Genomic DNA, 15,578 nt, shown 5'->3' with positions numbered 1-15,578 from the left:
TTTTTTTTTTTTTGCCTCCTGGGCCCAGATTTCCCCTTTGACCAAAGTCCAAGAAAAACAACAACAAAAACCCAAAGGCAGTCAAATGCCTTAGGCACTACGCCAGGAGTGCTCCTAAAAGACTTTACAAAAAAGACAAGTTGTCCTTGGAGGAGGGAGGGGGCAGGCAGGGAAAGATTCCAAAGGGCTTCGAGCAATGAAAGTCTATACTAAAGGAGGGACCCCCTACGTCCCAGAGCAGTGACTTTCCCAAAGGGCAAGTTCCGGTCCACTTGGCCCTTTTTTATCCTCCCTAGAAGGGACAGTTTGTGTTTCACCAACCCAGTCTACAGCAGCCTTGGAAGAGAAGACTCCAGGCTTCAGAAGTCTCCCTCGTCCGTGGGCATCCAGTTCTGACCCTGGTACCCCCTTTACGTGCTTCTCCGCCTCCCTCTGCAACCCCCCAACCCGGACAGAAGGGCGAGCAGGGGCAGACTCTATGAGTCACGTCCTGGGTCTGGAGTCGCTGAGCGAAGCGCCGCCTCTCCTTGGGCCTCTTCTCTCCCCCTTGCCTCTCCCCGCCGGCTCCTGGCCTTGTCAGACGCTGCGCAGCAACCACTGATTCCCCATCACCAACTCAGCTGGGTAAGGGTCCCCGCAGGATGCACAGCCTAGCACAGGGGTGCAGGGGAGAGCGGCTGGGGGCTACGGATTTCAACAGGCTCAAGCCTCAGTGGGGGCGGGTCTTGGTATTCGGTGAGGCGTCTGGCGGAGGAGCCTGAGCTCGGGCAGCGCAACCAGGAGGACCAGAGGGAGGAGGTCGGGGCGGGCTGCGAGGCCTGGGGCTGCCGGGAGAGGGGCGGGGGGCAGCCCTTCTCCAGGAATTTCCGGGGATCAAGTTACAGCACCCGTAGAGGGCTAGCGGAGTGAAACGCGTAGCGGTGCAGCGGACCGGGCTTCAGGCGCCCTTGTTTAGCGGCCCGCGGGCTTTGGCTGCGCTACCCTTCTCTACAGTGACCCCGTGTGGCGGGGACGCTCTGCGCCCCGGGGCCTCCTGTTATGGTAGGGCCGCCTCAGTCCCGTGTTGTCGTCGGGTCTCCGCGCCCCCGGATTATTGTAGGGACTATCCGGCCCCGCGTTATTGTAGGGTCTGCGGGGACCCAGGCCTCCCCGGACAGGACTTCCCGCACCCTTTTGGCGACTGAGGGGTCTCCTCGCCCCCGAGTCGTCTTCGGGGCACCCCGGTCCCGGGTGATTGTGGGTTCGCCTCGGCCTCGGGTGATTGTCTCATCCTCGTGGCCGGCAGTGGTCGTAGAGTCTCCGAGGCCGCGGGCTCCCGTAGGATCCCCGTGGCCCCGAGTTATAGTCGGGACAACCAGGCCGCGGGTGATTGTTGGGTCTCCAAGGGCCCGGGTAACCGGGACGGATCAGGCCGCCGCGCCTTCTCAGGGCGCCCCGCAAGGCCCCGGACAAGATGAACATCCTGGCACCAGTGCGAAGGGACCGCGTCCTGGCCGAGCTGCCCCAGGTAGGCTCCAGGGCCACGTCGGGCCCTAGTCTGCGGCTCAGGAGTGGGCGGGGAAGAGGTGGCACCAAACCGGTTGTTAGAAGATTGGGCCAAGCCCTGCTGCCTGTTTAGGCCTGCTGCTTCTGGGTGGTCCGGTCCCCCCCCCGCCCCCGCCAGCTATTTGGCTGCTAGACTAGGGCGAGGAATGGGTGAGCCCCGTTCTCTGCCGCTCTTCTCTCTCAGTGCTTGAGGAAGGAGGCTGCTTTGCACGTTCACAAAGACTTCCAACCCCGGGTCACCTGCGCCTGCCAGGAGCACCGGACCGGCACCGTGGGGTGAGTTGGGGACCCCATAACAAAAAAAGGTAGTTCCAAGAAACTCTAGTTTTTTTGGCATATAAGGGTATATAATCACCCCCTTGGGACTCTATTTCAGCCCTTGCCAGCTGTATGGTTATTCCCCCTTTTTAAGCCCGTGTTCACCACCTTCTTCCTAACAGGGTTGTTGTGAGAATCCTATGAGATGGGTTGGGGCAGAAAGGTGGCAGATGGCCTGACACAGAGAAGGTGCCCAACATTCTCAGTTCCCTACACAACATCCCTTAGACCCAGGACAGGGGGCTGTTCCTACAGGGATGAGTCCTACTGTGGTGGTTTTTTTTTTTAAACAATACTACTAACAGTTGGTACCATTAATTGAGCACTTACTGTGTGCCAGGCAGTGTGTTGGACCTATTTCTGTGTTTTATCTAATGGAAAACACCATTACTTTTAAGATATTTAACAGAGATGTTAAAATACAGAGGGAAAACGAATAGAATATAGAGCATCTCATTTTAGGAGTCCGTAGGTGATATAAAAAGAGGAACTCTGGTGGTGCAGTGCTAACCAAAAGGTCAGTGATTTGAACCCATCAGCAGGAGAAAGATGAGGCAGTTTGACAGTCTGCTTCCATAAAGATTTACAGCTTTGGAAAGCCTATGGGGCAATTCAACCCTGTCCTATACAGTGGCTTGAGTCTGAATAGACTCAGCAGTGGGTTTTTTTTTTTTTTTTTTGGTGATACAAAGTGTTAACACACTCGGGTTCTAACCTAAAGTTTAGAGGTTTAAGTTCACTCAAAGATGCTTCAGAAGAAAGGCCTGGTGATCTGTTTCCAAAAATTCAGCCACTGAAAACTCTATGGAGCACAGTTCTACTCTGATATACATGAGGTTGCCATGACTTGGAATTGACTCATCAGCAACTGGATCTCATTTTAACCTTTACAACAACCCAATAAAATATATCCTGTATCTTCATTAATAAATGTTGAAACTGAGATTCAGAGGGGCACAGCCAATAAGTATGAGGGCTAGGATTCAAACTGATGTCTCTCGGATGTTGAAGCACAAAATACTCCTTCTTCCTCAGCTTGTCATTCATGCAGCTGCCTGGGAGGCTTGGTGTCTGTGATAACAGCCTGGGTACAGCTCTTTCTGAACCTTATAGGGGGCATTGAAATTCCCTAGGGTGAAGGGACGGGTACTTACTTTCCCTGACTATTCTTATGTCTAGCAGATTTAAGATCTCCAAAGTCATTGTCGTAGGGGACCTGTCAGTGGGGAAGACTTGCCTCATTAATAGGTAAGGGGGTGCTGGAGTTGGGCTGGGCTATGTAGGGTGGGCTGGGCTAAAGGCCAGAGTATCTGCTGTCCCCTCAGGTTCTGCAAAGACACCTTTGATAAGAATTATAAGGCCACCATTGGAGTAGACTTTGAGATGGAACGATTTGAGGTGTTGGGCGTCCCCTTCAGTCTGCAGCTGTGAGTGTTTCCTCCATGTCTTTGAGTTTTCCCCTCCCTCAGCACCCACCCCTCATCCCGTTCCATATATCTGTCATTCACCCCTCTTCCTTCCCAGCTGGGATACTGCTGGACAGGAGAGGTTCAAATGCATTGCATCCACCTACTACCGAGGAGCTCAAGGTAAGATGCTGGGTGAGGTGGGGTAGGTAGGCCTGAGAATGCACCTGGCCTCTAATCTACAACTGGAGGAGTTGGGAAATGAGTCACTAGTATCCTCCCAATCAACTAACTGCTGCTGTTTCTGCTATTCTTATAGCCATCATCATTGTCTTCAACCTGAATGATGTGGCTTCCTTGGAACATACCAAGTATGTGGGCATGCTGAAATATAAATGGGAGGGGGTGGCGCTCAGAAGAGAGGGTTTAGAAAAGGGCATGGTAGGAAGAAGAATCATCTAGGACCAGAGAATGGGTAATTGGGCATATTAGCATCAGGGAGAAGAGCTGATCAGGCTCACTTCCCCCTGCCCTTCTAGGCAGTGGCTAGCTGATGCACTCAAGGAGAACGATCCTTCTGGCGTGCTTCTCTTCCTCGTGGGTTCCAAGAAGGATCTGAGTGTGAGTGTGCCAGTGAGGAGACTGCTGAATGTGGTGAGGAAACCCTCCTTCCCCCATCTGACTCTGACCTCCCCTCAGACTCCTGCTCAGTATGTGCTGATGGAGAAGGATGCACTCAAGGTGGCCCAAGAGATGAAGGCTGAGTACTGGGCAGTCTCATCTCTCACCGGTGAGTCAGAGGCTTCAGGTCCTCTGCTGCTCCATTCCCTGCCTACCTTTCCTTCTCATTTTACCTCTAAACTGTGCCCAGTGCCCCACTGGGCCTGACACTGCCCCTGAGTGCCCCATCTTCTCCCTGTGTCCAGGTGAGAATGTCCGGGAATTCTTTTTCCGGGTGGCAGCACTGACCTTCGAGGCCAACGTGCTGGCTGAGCTGGAGAAATCAGGGGCCCGGCGCATTGGGGATGTTGTCCGTGAGTGCCCACCTGGATGAGGGTGGCAGAGAGTAAAAGGGATTCCAATTCCTGATTCACATATTTGCCACCCTTCTTCAGGCATCAAGAGTGATGACAACAATCTCTACCTAACTGCCAACAAGAAGAAGCCCACATGTTGCCCATGAGGAGTGAGGGGTCTCACTTCCAGAAACTGCCCAGCCCTGGGAAACTATGCCACCCTGACTCCTTCAGACCTTGACCCCTGGACATTTGCACTGACTGGTTTTTTTAGACCAAAGAGCTGCCCCTTGGTGGCAGTACCCCGAGAGGGGAAGCTGGGACCATGTTAGTTACTTCCTGCCTCCAGGCACCATGCCAAAGACTGGATGCCCCAACTTATCTCCAAGGGCTCTCTAGGATACCCAGCAGGTGATCTCTGCTGTTTTGCTCAGCCTGCTGGGCTCTTTGGGCATGAGGAGCCCAAAGAGGAGCCTATACCAGCTCACATGTGCCTTATACATTAAAATCTCTGAGTTATTAGTGCTTTTGGGACTGGAGTCCTTTGTCAGGGAGGAGGAATATGGAATGGGTCAGGCTGTTGTGGCCATTTTGGGGACTGATGCCTCCTGCTGGGATTCTATCTCTAGTTCTTGGGTTGAGCTGAGAGGCTGGGACCAGGCTTTGAGGGTCAGTGGCCCTCACCGGGTGAGATCTAAATGGCTGGCTTTAGGAAGCCTTTCTTAGGGTCCCTTCCCCCATATATGTCCACATACTTGGTGCTTTTGTTATACCCAAATTTCTTCTAGTAGAAACTTTTTTAAAATCTCTTCCTGCCTTCTCTCTTAAAAACATTTCTCCGAATATAATTCTGGGAAATGATTGAGTTTTGAGTTGACCTTAGTCTAGCCGTAAGAAAGGGAAACCTGGTTCCTTATTCAGAAGATGTGGTCTGAGTCAGGACGACCTGCATTTTAATCTTCATGTCCACTCTCGAAAACTCAAGCAAATCACTTACCTCTGTGCCTCAGCTTCCTCATCTGTAAAATGGGGCTGATAATGCTGAATTTGTGGGATTGTATAGATGAAATAGGAGCTCTGGTGTCATAGTGCCTAAAGCATTTGACTGCTAACCAAAAGGCTGGGTTTAAACCCACCAGCCACTCCTTGGAAGGAAGGTTGGGCAACCTACTTCCGTAGTGACACTGCCTCCGAAATCCACGGAGGGGTCGCTGAGTCGGATTCGACTGGTGGACAGTGAGGTGTTTTTTTCTTTTTTTTTTTAAATAAATGAAATAAGAGAAATGTGCATTAACACATAGAGTTCAAAAATCTTCATTGATAGAAAAACCATTTTGGGGAAAAGTGTTGATGTCTGACTCAGAGCCATAAACTAACCAGAAGTACCTCAGGCATCTCGGCCAACAAAGGAGGGACACGTGTGACCTGGTTTTCATCCGGGACGTCTTGGAGAGCCAACCCTAGAACGCAGGGGCGGTAGCTCCTGGTGGCCGGACCTGGGCTGCTACAAGACGGGCTGGAAGCCGACACCACGACCTCATCCGAGAGTTCGACAATAGGCTTCTGGGGAGGAGGCCTGTACTGGAGAAAGGGAATGCTCATGCCTGAGAAGGAAGGATCTCGGGATAGTGAAGAGGCGGTAGGGCGGGCGGTGGTGGTCGCTTTCGCGGCCGGCTGTAGGCGGGATTACGCCAGAGCTAGGTTTGGAGGGGCAGGGAGGCGAGTCGGAGTCTGAGGCTGTGAGCATGACTGGGGCGGGGCTAAGGACAGAGTGGGGGCGGGGCCAGGGTGGGGCTAAGGTCCGGGGGTCGGACTAAGGTGGGAGTAGATCTGGAGAGGAACTAGGGATGGGATTGAGTGCTGGGCCTGAGCGGCCGAGCTAAGGTTTTGGCCCCAGAGAAAAAAGGGGAGGTGCTAGGGTTAAAGGAGGGGCCTGGGAGGAGGCGGGAGGTCCCGGATGAAGAACGAAGCTGAAGGTCAGAATTGGGTTGGGAAGACAGCGAAGTTCAGAGCTGGTGGAGGTAGGAGAGGGGCTGGGCAAGCATGAGGCGGAGTTAGGGGGATTTAGGCCAATCTGAGATTGGGGTTTACGGTTGGGTTGAGGGCTTGGCCTAGCTGAGCTGCAGGGAGTCCCATAGAGATAAAGAACTGGGCTGAGAGGGATGTGGGTCAGGACGACACTGACGATTGAAAGATGGACTAGGGAAAGACCTGGGCGCAAGACCAACATCTGGAATGAGAGCAGGAGCGGGGGTAAGGAGGGGGCGGGGCAGAAGATTGAGGGTGGGCTTCGGGCCAGGGGTGTGGCTTGTAGACTGGCTCGAAGACTCAGGAAGGGTGTGGAACTGGAGACTGGGCTCCTGGGAGAGGAGGTGGGGCCAAGGTCTGGGCTGGGGCGGAGTTAGGGCCAGGGGGCGGGCTCACGTCTAGCCGAGGACCAATGATTGAGCACTGGGTTCCTGAGACCTGGGAGGATCTCCTACCACTTCGGCTGGGACCGTGCGGCAGGACCGGAGCAGCAACTCCTGGCTGTAGGACTAGACGGCACTGCTGGGCGGTAGCCCGGACCCTGGGCCGCCTCCCAAGAAGCGCAAGACCAGGCCAAGGCCCAGCGCCCAACCATCCGCCGGGGTTGGGGGAGGGGGAGCTCCACTGCCCCCGTGTACGGTAAAGAATCTGGAGATTCCATGCGTGACATCACAATTGCCTCCAGATAGGGGCGGGGCCAGAGTGGTATTTCCTAGGAGACGCGTGCACTCTGCCTGTCCCTTACTACTTCCCTTTCCTTCCTTTCTTCCTTGTTCCCTCCCTCGTTTCCTTCTTCCCTTCTCCAGTTCGGCTGTTCTGGTACCTAAACCTAGAACCCTTGCCCTTGGGGTACGTGGGCTAGGGGAGCTTCTCCGCCCGCGGGACGGGGAGGATTCTGTGCAAATGAGCATCACTTGTGAGTTCTAAAGTTAGGCTTCTGCGTCTGTTACCGAGAAAGAGATCACCCTCCTCCCTCATTATGAAGTCCCTCCTGTGTCCAATCTCTGTCTCTTTGCTCTCTGAACTACAGAGCAGATTGCCTTCCTTAGGTCTGAGGAAAGTAACTGAGTCTCTTCCTCTTTGTCTTCCCCTCCTTCCCTTCACAAACTGAGCTGATGGTTGTCAGGGCTTGTGGCAGAGAGGGAGTGAAAAATAAAATGGCTATGACCCTGGATATGGGCCTGTTTCATAGTGACTCTGGAGAGAGCAAGTGGAGTGAGACACAGCAGTCTGAATCCTGACCCTGGCTAGTCCTCTCTGACCTGACCCAAGGGTCCAATATAAATAAAGGAGGCCATGGAGCCAGGATTGAGTAAAACCAAAGGGTGAGGAGTTGGTGGTGTCTGGGAGCTCTGGTGGTGTAGTACCTAAGGCATTTGACTGTTCAAGCCCACCAGCCACTCCTTGGAAGGAAGGTTGGGCAATCTTCTTCCGTAGTGATTTGTTGTTGTTGTTGTTATGTGCCCTCAAGTCAGACCCGACTCATAGTGAACCCTCCTTCTGGAGGGGGTATCACTAAAAAAGTAGATTGCCACACCTTCCTTCTGAGGAGTGGCTGGTGGGTCTTGAACCAGCAGCCTTCTGGTTAGCAGTCAAGTGCCTTAGGCACTATGCTACCAGAGCTCAGTTCTGTAGTGATACTGCCTTGGAAACCCAAGGAGGGGTCGCTATGAGTTGGATCCAACTTGATGGCAGTGAGGTTTTTTTTTTTTTTTTGGTTTTGGAGTTGAAAAGCACTGGAGGGTGACAGCTGAGAAGACAGGAGATTTTGGATAGTGAGCTGAATGAATGTTGGCTTAAGACCTGGCTGTGGCGCTCATGATGTGTAAATCTTTTGTTTACATATATATCATCTCAGTCAACCCTAAGTAGAACTTAAAAGAGCATAGGTTGTGGAGCCAGGAAGACCTGGGCTTGAATATGACCTCTGCTATCTACTTTGACAAGCTAGTTGTCCTGCGTCTGTGAGTCCCCATCATAGAATGGTCTGGGGTGAGGATTTAGAATAAAGGCATATTGTAAAATGAGTGCCTGGCCTTGAGAAAGTGCTCAGCCTTGTCAGTTCTCTTTCCCTAGGATAGCTCCCACGCTTGAACCTTAGGCAGTCTGCAGTATCACAGCTTCTTTCTGGCTCCAGTAGGGGGCTCATTCATTCATTCATTCATTTCAATGAACATTTACTGAGCTCCTTCTATGTTCCAGCCAGAGAAGCATATGAAACATGACCCCTGCTCTGAAGCAGAGCTACAGAGTAAATTCATGAATGTCACAGGTTCCAGGTACTATGGCAGAGTAAATGGGCACAAGGGTACATGGCCAGTTCTACCTGGGTACAGTTGTTCTTCAGACGAATAGGTATTTCTGAGGAGCGGGAGGCAGGAGAGTGGACTGGAGGAATGAAGGGTGACAGAAGGTATGGATAGGTGAGAGAAACAGATACTGAGGAGGGAACCAGGTCTGGGTCCTGGAAGGCCTGTAATGTCATGATTAAGGTTTGTTAATTGATCCTGAAGGCAGTGGGATGGTATCAAGAGGAGAAACACGGTGGTCCAATTGGTATTTTAGAAAATTCATCCATTGTTAGGAATGGATAAGAGTAATGAGACAGGAAGGAGTCCTGGTGGTGTAGTGGTTAAGTGCTCCACTGCTAACTGAAAGGTTGACAGTTCCAACCCACCAGCAGCTCCATGACAGAAATAGGTGGCAATCTGTTTCTGTAAAGATTATAACATTAGGAACCTTATAGGGCAGTGCTACTCTGTTCTATAGGATTGCCATGAGCCAGAATTGACTTGATGGCAACAGGTAATGAGACAGGAGGCAGGGAGACCAGGCAAGAGACCACTGCTGCTTTCTAAGTCAGAGATGATTATGGTCTGAATCAAAACGGAAGTACAAAAACAAAAACAAAAAAACACACACCAGACATACTGCCGTCGAATCAGACCTGACTCAGCGACCCCGCCTTGGGTTTCTGAGGTGGTATCACTATGGAAGTAGGTTGCCCAACCTTCCTTCTGAGGAGTAGCTGGTGGGTTTGAACCGCCAGCCTTCTGGTTAGCAGTCAAATGCCTTAGGCACTACACCACCAGAGCTCCTCAAAACAGAGGTAGTACAGATCAATTCAAGAGATATGTGGGGGAGATATACATGGCAAGAAGTGCTTACCAAGTTGGATGATCCCTAGGTTTATAGCTTAAGTGTCTGTTCTCTGAAATGGAGAGTGCAGGAGAAGGTTTGGGGGGTAGGGAGAAGATGGTAGGTTTGTGTAGGACATGCTGAAGTTAAGATGTTGTGGGGACATCCAAGAGGATAATGGCTATATGCCCATAAAGCAATCTAGGTTGGAGACTCAGATTATGGCATTTTACTGATGGCTACTGAAACCATGAAAGTGGACAACACTATCCAGAACAAGCTTGTAGTCTCCTGAGAAAGGGATCGAGGCCAGAACCCTGATGACCAATACTTATGGGGTACAGCAGAGGAAGAGGAAATGGCAAAGGAGGCAAGAAAGAATGAGTCAGAGAAAGAAGAGAAAGATGAGAGAGGTTCTTTATGGTAGTCAAAGGAATAGTTTGAAGCGACTGATTGGTCATCACAATCAAGTGAGACGAGACAGAAAGGTGGTCACTGGGTTTCACTATTTGGAAATCATTGTTGGTCTCTCTTAAATGGTTACTGTGTTGCACATGGCTGGAGTGGAAGAGCTGAAGATGCTGATGTTACTGAAGGTAGTGACTGACCACCTTCTCTGTGGCTAGTGAAGCTATCCAGTATATACTGAATCAATAAACTTGGGCTGAAAAGGAATATGCAGGAGTAGAGGAAGAAATAGCATTGATAGAGTATTGTTTGTCTATAGATCTTCATAGTTTGTGCGAAAGAGCCAGTAAAGAAAGAGAAGGTGATAATACTGACTGGGGCCTAGAACTTTTTGCTTGGAGCAGCAGAAAGAAAGGATGTCTCTTCCCAAGGCTGGAGAAGTGTTGGTGAGGGTGGGAGCAGCCAGATAGTGGTGGTGAAATTACCTGCTGAGAGGAACAGTAGTAGGGTAGGAGTTGCGAGGGATGTGCGTGAGGTTTCGTTAATTTACTCCTTTAATAAATATTGAACACTTATGTGCTGTGGGAAACAGAAGGAGCTGATGGAGGACCTGTAGAAGGATGAACAAGTGCCTGGCTCAAGTCCAAAGGAACAGCTCACCTTCCTTAAGCAATAGTCCCACTCTGATGCCCTGAAGGACAAGGCTAATTGTGGGAAGGAAAGGGAAAATGGCAGGCTCTGTTCTGTGGTTTCTGATGGCTGGGGAGGCTGCTGTGCCAGGTGGAGGTCTGCTTGCTTGGGGACATCTTCTGACTAGATTCCATACACTCTGGGAGTGTCTCTGGAACTGTCCCTGCTTGCCTAGTCCCTGGCTTAATTCTATTCACTACTCCAGACCCAGCTCCAATGATGGTTCTTCCAAGAAATCTTCCAGAATCCTCTTTCCCCCTTCCTGCTCTCAGCAGGACCTTTGTTCTATGCTTACAGAGACCTTACTCCCCACAATCTCCCTATCATTTCCATCACATTATTGTCATTATCTATTCATGTACCGCTCATGTGTCTCTCCCCCAATACACACACACCCCGGCCTCTTGAGGGCAGGGACATTTTTTGTTTGTTTTAAATATCTGCATCCCTAGGATGCAGCTGGGGGCCTAATACCTAGAGCATCTTGCATCTCAGGAAATGTTGGGGGAATGAATGACAGTGGGGAGGGGGCTGCTGCTACTCTGTACTCTCTCAGATATAAACAGGTTGCCCAGCTGGGGGAGAGGACATCTGCTGGCTGGCGTGGCATCCAGCACCGACACATCTACTTTCTCCTCTGAAGGTGGGTCTAGGGGATCCCTGGCCCTGGGGTCCCCTCCACCCCTCACTTTGGAAAGTGGAGATCTGGTGATGAGGCAGGCGGGAGGGAAGTGTTTGGACTTGATAAGCTTACCCAGCCTCCATACTTCTTCCCTTCTGAAGCCAGACCCCCTCCTGGAGGCCACAATCACTCCTTTCTTTTTTATAGCACTTTAGAGTGCACACACACCTTTCACACGCATGGACCGAGTCCTCCCAGCAACCCTGCAACAGGGCGATTACCGCCATCTCCATTTTGTAGATAAGGAAATGGAGACTCAAGAAAAGTTAACTAATTTGCCCTGGGTCACCTGGCTAGTAGGTGGCAGAGCCAGGACTAGAGCGCAGGTGTGTCTGACTACAAGTTTGGGGTACTTGTCATATGTTGCCCTTTGCCCAAATTCAGCAGCACTGAGCAAACCCAAGGTGGTGACATTCCAGCCAGGCCTGTGTCCCTTCTTTATTTTCTCTAGGGTAGAGCAAGGGTACAGGAGGAAAGGAAGCAGCAGAGGAGGTCATCAAGGGGGCCAGGAGTGGCAGGGACCCAGGACCCTCACAGCCTGGCTGGGGCAGGGGATGAGGGATGTGAAGCAAGGTTCAGACCAGGTGGCAGTGTTCTCATTTCTCAACGCCACTCTAACACACTCACACCCTAAAACCAAACCCATTGCCACTGAGTCTATTCCAACTCATAATGACCCATTAAGGCACAGTGGAACTTGTTCCATAGGGTTTCCAATGCTGAAATCTTTACAGAAACAGATTGCTACAGCTTTTACTTGGAGAGTGGCTGGTGGGTTTGAACTCCTGACTTTTCAGTTAGCAGCTGAGCTCTTAACCACTGCACTGCCAGGGCTCCTAACATACCCACAGCCTGAATGAATGAATTCCTGACTGGTGGCCAGTGTGAGGTCTCATTCAGTTCCACCTCTCTTGAGGGCTAAATAGAGGTACAGTCACTTGCCACAGGACCCCATGCCAGGCTGTCACGGCAACTCATCAATGCCACCCTTCTTCCTCTGGAGGTGTGGTAGAGCTGGTGTCAGGGGAACTGGCAGTAGGGCTGCCTAAGGAGGTATACTGGACACCTTGTCCTCTGCCTGGTGTGTGAGACCTTGGGCTCTTGGGCTGTGAAGGACATATGGAGTCACCTCATGCATAGGCTTATCTCTGGGGGGGGTGGCCTGAGAGGTAGTGCCAAGAGTAGACTACAGCCTTAGGCAGGGTCAGAGGTGAGGCAGTGGGAGTGGAGGGTAGGAAAGTGAAGTGGGTTCAACCAGCTGAGCAAAACAGGTGTGATCCCCTTCTCCAGGACTTTTACCTAACCCCAAACTCCCACCTGGCAGCTTCTATTCTGGGCCTTGGGAAAGGAGATGTGGTATCTTTGAGGCCTGGGAAGAGGTATCATGTGGAAAGAGGGTGGAAAGCTGGGTGGTGGGTTGTTCAAGTCTGTGACTCTAGGGTCTGATGATGGAAGATGAGGAACGGGAGCTCGGGGGAAAGAACAGGGTGGGTGGGCAATGGGAAGGAGAGGGAAGAGTAAAGGTGTCAGAAGGGTTTGGAGGAGTGAGGAATCAAGCAGCAGTAACGTGAAGGAGAAGGGGGCTGCCACAGCCAAGCAGCAGGATGTAGGGGTGGCTCAGGCCTCAGCTGCCCGTGAGAGCACTACAGCAGGCCTTGTGGCCAGAGGGGTTTCAGAGGCTGTGGGGAGTTGGGCTTGGGCTTGTCGGGCCTGTGCAGTGGAAGTGAGGGTGCTGCTGCCGCTGCTCGCCCCAATCACAGGGGATTACAAGTGGGACTCCTGAGGCGCTACCGTCTGCCACTGCAAGAGGGTCTTCCCTTACCCAGGCACCTTGTCAAGTGGGGTAGCCCAAGACTAAGTAGCTGGGTGAGTGGGCAGGCAGGAGTCAGTGGAGGGCAGGCTCCCAAAAGTAGGGAAAGGAAAAGGGCAAGGTGTCACAGGACCTACTATATATTGTGTGTCCCTGCAGGGGACGGGATGTGTGTAGTGGATTAGGGAAGGGGAGGGCTGGGACCCGGAGTTACTGCTGAGCTAAGACCCTAGAAATAGTCCAAGGGTGGTGGTGGTGGTAGCTGGTGAATCTGGTGAGGCCCAAGATCACATAGGGGCTTCAGAGTGAGCTGTCAGTGGGGAGACTCCAGACTCAGGAGCTGCTGCTGCCCCTGAGTGACCCAGGCCCCTGCTCCTCAGGTGACTTCAAGGAGACTGACGGGTGCTGCTGGAAACACAAGCAGTGTGCTGGGCATATCACCCACCCCTTCAACTCTGACTATACCCACCACAAGCTGCACCTGCATGCTGTCAGCTACTGTGACTGTGACTCTAGGTGAGAGCCCCCTCCTTGGGGATCTACTGTGCAATGGAGATGCCTAGGAAGAGCTAGGCCCTAAACTTAAACTGTGATTAACCCCTTCAACCCTGACCTCCAAGAACAATGGGAGGAGGTATTGTGGCAGCTGAGGCAGAGCCCAGAGGAGCCCACTGTCCCTGAGGCTTCTAGCTCTGGGCCCTTGGGGAGTCCTGAAGGCGTGGCAGCCAAGCTGAGAGTCTTGTGTGTCAGGGTGAAGGAATCCTCAGAAAAGGCAAACAGCAGCAGCTCCCGAGATGTGGGCCCAACCTGTTCCTGGGACGTGAGCCCAGCCTGCTTCAAGATCATCCCGACTCCTTGCTATGAGTTCATCCCAGAGGACGAGTGTGTGGAACGGTTTTGGTATGGCTGGTGAGTGCTGGGAGGCTGACAGGGCAGGTGGCGGCTCTACTAGGCACTGCTCAACCTCTTGCCAGCCCTCTCTTCCCGTCATCTTCCCCCTACAGGTGCAAAAGCTACAACAGGCCTGTCTCGGTGGCAGTGATCCACCATCCCATCCACCATGAATTTGTGGACGATGACCTTAATGAAGAAGAGGAAGAAAGCAAGCCTCCCATCCCGACCCAAGTGGGGCCCATCACCCAGCCCCCAGACATAAGCACTGGCACGGCCACTGGCAGCCCTGACTCAGCAGTTCCCATCACCATCTGGCGTTCCGAGAGCCCCACAGGGAAAAGTCAGGGCAGCAAGGTGATCAAGAAGGTAAAGAAAAAGGACAAAGAGAAAGATGAGGACTCATCAGACAAGGAGAAGGCTAAGCTGAAGAAAAAAGTCAAGAAGGGCAAAGTGACTAAGAAGAAAAGTCCGATGAAATCACCTTCACCTCCAGACGTGGGCCGATCAGTAAGCCCGAGAGAGCTGGCCAGGATGTCAGAGTCCAGCCCAGAGAGTCGAGAAGACCTGGAGAGTGAGGACAGCTACAAAGACCTCAGAGAAGAGGGACCCTCCAGTGAGGATATTGTGGAATCTTTATCACCCAGGAAGAAGAAGAACACGAGCCAAAACAAGAAGTCCAAGGGGAAGGCCTCCCCTCCAAAGGCAGGAAGGTAAACAAGAGGAAATCTCCCTCAACATCAAACCCCAATCTCAGTTGAGGCCAGGGTGACCAGGGCGAAGAATAAATCCAGTCAAGCCTATAGCTGACCCCCCTGCTGCTGTTCTCTCTCCCTCCTATCGGGCTACTGCTGGCTGGGGGGGGGGGGTGGCACTGGGCATAATTGGAGGCTGGGGGCTGCAGGGCTTTCTGAAGGGCAATCCAACTTTCAATGAAGAAATCCACAGGAAGCTGGGTGGGAGACCCCTACTATCCTACTGGGAGGAAGGGGAAGGACATAGCCCTGTTTTTATTTACTATCCTAAGACTAAGAAGAGTACATGTGGATTGGGGTAGGTAGGAAGGCTTTCCCTCTACTGGGAGCCTGGTCTGTGGTGATTCTGCTTCTGGGTTAGGCAGTACTGTCTACAGTGATACCCACAATAAAGGAAACTTTTAACCCAATGGGTTACTATTTGTGCCCTTTCCTTCTCTGAGTGGCCCTAGGGAAGATGGGCCAGGGCCCCATAGGGGTCTACTAAGCTTCCGTCTGCTCCAGACCCCAGGGCCACATAGGGGTCTACTAAGCTTCCGTCTGCTCCAGAAGCAGGGGACTCATGGCACCACAGGGGACATAACCTTCCCAGCTGGTATGGACCTGCTCTAGCTAGGTAGGCCCTTGCAGACTTTTTGTGTTGAAGAGAGAACTGAGCTCCCAGCAGAAAGCCAGCTTCTCCACACCCTTGCCTCCCTCCCCCTCCAAAGAAAACCCCAGAAGAGATCTTAAAGAAAAGCAGAGGGAGGAGAATGATGAAGGGGGGAGAGAGCTCATCAAGGGGCCCTTTCCTACGTCTCTGCAGAGCCTCAAGCAGAGAAAAGGGAGAGCAAAGCCTTACTTTCCCAGCACTGACTCATCAAGCTGTGAGCTGAAAGCCCAGTGAAGAAT

General features: G+C 52.2%; 2 protein-coding genes across 2 annotated transcripts; both read left to right on the top strand.

Annotated features, from left to right (window-relative positions):
- Nucleotides 1-478: 478 nt before the first annotated feature.
- Nucleotides 479-4,452, top strand: RAB34 (RAB34, member RAS oncogene family). The gene is given in 11 exon segments (XM_042780499.1): nucleotides 479-624; nucleotides 1,429-1,507; nucleotides 1,730-1,821; nucleotides 3,046-3,111; nucleotides 3,189-3,290; nucleotides 3,388-3,452; nucleotides 3,589-3,640; nucleotides 3,809-3,890; nucleotides 3,969-4,059; nucleotides 4,196-4,303; nucleotides 4,385-4,452. Coding segments are annotated over 11 exon segments (951 nt in total).
- Nucleotides 4,453-6,447: 1,995 nt separating this feature from the next.
- Nucleotides 6,448-14,693, top strand: PROCA1 (protein interacting with cyclin A1). The gene is given in 6 exon segments (XM_007937378.1): nucleotides 6,448-6,538; nucleotides 11,106-11,192; nucleotides 13,422-13,557; nucleotides 13,792-13,950; nucleotides 14,046-14,625; nucleotides 14,628-14,693. Coding segments are annotated over 6 exon segments (1,119 nt in total).
- The last annotated feature ends 885 nt before the right edge of the window (nucleotides 14,694-15,578 follow it).

This window comes from Orycteropus afer, unplaced genomic scaffold (assembly GCF_000298275.1).
Source record: "Orycteropus afer afer isolate SDZICR_OR568_19922 unplaced genomic scaffold, OryAfe1.0 scaffold00042, whole genome shotgun sequence".
Classification (NCBI taxonomy): Eukaryota; Metazoa; Chordata; class Mammalia; order Tubulidentata; family Orycteropodidae; genus Orycteropus; species Orycteropus afer.
This window is presented reverse-complemented; position numbering and strand designations above follow the sequence as displayed.